The sequence below is a fragment of the Diaphorina citri genome, unplaced genomic scaffold, assembly GCF_000475195.1.
Source record: "Diaphorina citri unplaced genomic scaffold, Diaci psyllid genome assembly version 1.1 scaffold3474, whole genome shotgun sequence".
Classification (NCBI taxonomy): domain Eukaryota; kingdom Metazoa; phylum Arthropoda; class Insecta; order Hemiptera; family Psyllidae; genus Diaphorina; species Diaphorina citri.
In genome coordinates, this window is record NW_007380880.1 from 15,637 (window position 1) to 19,901 (window position 4,265).

The following is a 4,265-nucleotide window of genomic DNA, read 5'->3' on the forward strand; positions in this document are numbered from 1 at the left end:
AATAAAATGAGAATAATTTATTTTATAAAAAATTTGATTTATTAGTGACGTAATAGATTATTTTGTAAACTTATATAAATTGGATAAAATTGAGTCCTATTACTGTAAAAATTATGTAAAAAATATATTTCCTTGTGGAAAAAATAAAAAAATAGCAAGGTGCTATGTTTATGAGGATGTTTAAGTTTGGAACAATACAATAAAGATTTTTAAGATGAAATTAATTTTTCAATGGAATTAATTCTTTAGAATAAAAGAAAAAAAATGTAGATAAAGTTGAAAAAGGAAACGAATGCGGGTATCTAATAAAAAATTTTAACAATATCGAAATTGGGAATGAAAATAAATATCAATTAATTATGTCAATAAATAAAATTGTTTTGCAAAATGGTTTTTGGCATTTTAAAGTTAAAAATTATTATTTAATTAAAAATTAAAAAAATAAAATATCATTTTACATATAATAAAAAGACACAAAATGTAAAATCAATAAATAAAATTTTGGCATAAAATTAAAAAAATATATTTTAATAAAAAATCTTTATGATTTTTTTTAAATTAATATTTAAAAAAATGAATTGGATTTTTTAGCCATTCAAATTGGAATAATAAAATTTGGAATAGATCCAACATTCTATTCTATACATTTAGAGTCATTTTTTTATAAATAATTTTTATTTTTTTTGATAAAAAAAAATTTTAATATTAATAGTAATAATAGGGAGATTATAGCACACTTTTCTTAAAAAAATTAATAAAAAAATAATTATAATGTAAGGTTCTATTTGTTTCATTATTTTCATAATTATAATTATTATAGGGAGAAATTAAATATTCCTTTTTCAATTCGAATTGGATCATTCAATAATAAGCATCACTAGATCATTTTTTTTAATGGATCTGATGACATTGATTGAGGATAATACGCGTCATCAATATATTTGTATAAGTATTGAACATGAACATCAAGAAAATTAGAAATCACGTTCAAACTAATATATATTATCCTATAATACGAGTTTATGATCTAAAGAATAATTATCTGCTTATATTGAAATAGGTGATAATATCAACCAGATCTTGAATATTATTTCTTGCTAGATTTATACTAAAAAATTTTTAAAAAATTAAAACAAAATTCAATTCCTTTCATTTTATTGGAAAATGAAATAAAAAAATATCAAAATCAGAATAATTATGATTTAATTGTATCCAAGTTATCTAAAACATTAATAAATTTAGTTTTTTACAAATATAAAAACATATATTGAAAAATTATTTATTATAAATTTGTTATAAATTTATTTTTTTTAAACTTAAAAAAAGCAATTTTTTATTTTAAAAAAAAGAAATTTTCTAAGCGCTATTACTATAAAAAAATTTTTAAAAATAATAAATTTTTTTTTAATAATAAAATTATAAAAAAAATATATTTATAAACAATAAATTATTAATTAATAATTTTTTTTTGAAAAAAATAAAATTACAATTTTTTAAAACATTAAAATATAAATTATATGACTAATTTTTTTTATTTTGTAAGAAAAAAAAATTCTTAGATTTCCAACCAGAACCTAAAGGGGTTTTTACACTAGGACATAATTTTAGTATTTATTTAAATTATTTTTATTCATTAAGAAAAGGATTTTTTTTTTTAAAGATATGATGATACTAATTTTATTAATATTAATTGGTATATTTTATAATTTATTAAATTTTGATTTATTGTGGTTAGGAATTAAATGGAACAAATTGGAATTTTTTCAAAATAAAATGAGAATAATATATAAAATATTATTTTACATTATAAAAAAAAAAGTAATTTTTTTTAAAAAAAACAGTATTTTAATGAGAATTAATTTTTAATTATCTTAAAATATTTGAACGTTGTGTGTTTTTTTATTAAAAAACACTTTCTTTTTCAAAAAAAATGAAATTACTTATTTTATAAAAAACAAAATAATATTCAGAATAAAAATAAAAAAAGACATTATATGTATTTTCCAACTTATGATTTTTCTCAATGTTTTAATGATTATTTTTAATAAAATAAATTTTTCCATATGCACTTCTGAATTTAAAATTAATTCTAAAATATATAATTATTTATTAAGAAAAGTTAATAAAAAACCTATACAAATTGAGTTTGAAAAAAAAAACTAAAATTTAATAGAATTTCAAAAAGAAATTTGAAAAAAAAATTTTTTTTTAATTTATTTTATTTAAGAAAAATTGGTATTGATTCAAAAAATTTATTTAATATTTTGTAATACTTTAGGAATATCTAAAAAAATTTTCTTTTTTAAAATTTAAAGATTTTAAAAAAATGATTATTAAAAAAAAACATATATTAATAAAATGTAATTTATATTTGAAAAACATTTTATTAAACATTAAGAAAAATTTAATTTTTTTTGTATTCCGCCAATAAAAAAAACATAAATTTATTGAACAAGAATTTTGAATTACATAAAATATCGAAAAACAATTTTTATATTATTAATTTTTCTTTTTTTAATAAAAAATTATTTTTCAACGTTTTTTTATATTAAGAATTTTATATTAATAAAATAATCTTTTTATTAAAAATAATTTCCAAAATAATTATTTTAAAAAAAAAAAATTTATTAAAAATATATAATTTTTTTGTAAATAAAAGACATTGTTTATATGACAATACTATTATATACAAAAAAAGTAATTTATTAAAATAAAAAAACCGGAACATAGCGTAGTCTGGTAACGTACTTGCTTTGGGAGTAAGTGATCAAAGGTTCAAATCCTTTTGTTCCGAGCGTTTATAGCTCAAAGGATAGAGCAGTGACCTTCTAAGTCAAGGGTTGTAAGTTCAATTCTTACTAAACGTATGGTAAATATAGCTCAGTAGGTAGAGTATTGGTTTGTGGCACCATTTGTCAAGGGTTCAAATCCCTTTATTTACCCTAATTATTTTATAGAAAAAAAAATGATATATATACCAACCGTAATAGATAAAAATATAAAAGGCGATAGATTTATGGATTTATTTTCTAAAATGCTAAAAGAGCGAGTAATTTTTTTAAATGGAGCTATAGATGATAATATGTCATCTATAATAGTGTCGCAATTATTATTCCTAGATTCTGAAAGTAATAAAGATATAATATTATATATTAATTCGCCTGGTGGGGTTGTTTCTTCTGGTTTAAGTATTTATGACACAATTCAATTTATTAAATCAGATGTTTCTACTATTTGTACTGGACAAGCAGCAAGTATGGCCGCAGTATTATTATCATGTGGAAAAAAAGGAAAAAGATTTTCTTTTCCAAATTCTAGAATTATGATTCATCAACCATTAGGATATGCACAAGGACAAGCGAGTGATATAGAAATACACGCTAGAGAAGTAGTCAAAATTAAAAAAATTTTATGTGAGATACTTTCATCTCATACAAATAATAATGTTGAAAAAATTTTCAAAGATACCGATCGTGATAATTTTATGGATTGTAAAAAATCATTAGAATACGGAATAATAGACAATGTGTTATTTAAAAAATAAATTTAATATTAATTTTTTAGAATATCTAAATCCGGAAAGTATTAAAATGGAATTAGATAGACATATAATTGGACAACATGAAACAAAAAAAATAGTATCTGTAGGAGTTTATAATCATTATAAAAGATTATTTTTATTAAAGTCAAAAAATATTTATTTAGAAAAAAGCAATATATTGCTAGTAGGTCCTACTGGATGTGGAAAAACTTTAATGGTAAAAACACTTGCAAAAATAATAAATGTTCCTATTATTGTTGTTGATGCTACATCTTTTACAGAGGCAGGATACGTAGGAGATGATGTAGAATCTATCATACAAAAATTGTTGCATGAATGTGATTACGATGTAGAATTAGCTGAACAAAGTATTATATACATAGATGAAATTGATAAAATTTCAAAAAAAACTGATGTTGTGTCTGGAAAAGATGTATCAGGAGAAGGTGTTCAACAATCATTATTAAAATTAATAGAAGGTGTTAACTTGAGTATTACATCATTAGCAGAAAAAAAAAATCCATCTCAAAATCCGCAAGTTTTTAATATAGATACAACAAATATTTTATTTATTGCTGGTGGTGCTTTTTCTGGAATTGAAAATTTTATTATAAATAGAATAAATCAAGAAACCAATTTTTTAGAAAAATTAAATAATAACTATAATTTAATTTGTGAAACTAATACTGAAGATTTAATAAATTTTGGAATTATTCCAGTACTG

The 4,265-nt window shown here is 19.2% G+C and overlaps 1 protein-coding gene and 1 non-coding gene across 2 annotated transcripts; both read left to right on the top strand.

Annotated features, from left to right (window-relative positions):
* Nucleotides 1–2,602: 2,602 nt before the first annotated feature.
* Nucleotides 2,603–4,259, top strand: LOC108253818 (ATP-dependent Clp protease ATP-binding subunit ClpX-like; the record flags this gene model as incomplete). The annotated part of the gene is made up of 1 exon (XM_017448478.1): nucleotides 2,603–4,259. A coding segment is annotated over exon 1 (735 nt), but the record flags the coding sequence as incomplete, so codon positions are not given.
* Trnap-ugg lies at nucleotides 2,721–2,794 on the top strand. Its single transcript has one exon. It is a non-coding gene; the product is annotated as a tRNA-Pro (tRNA).
* Nucleotides 4,260–4,265: the final 6 nt, after the last annotated feature.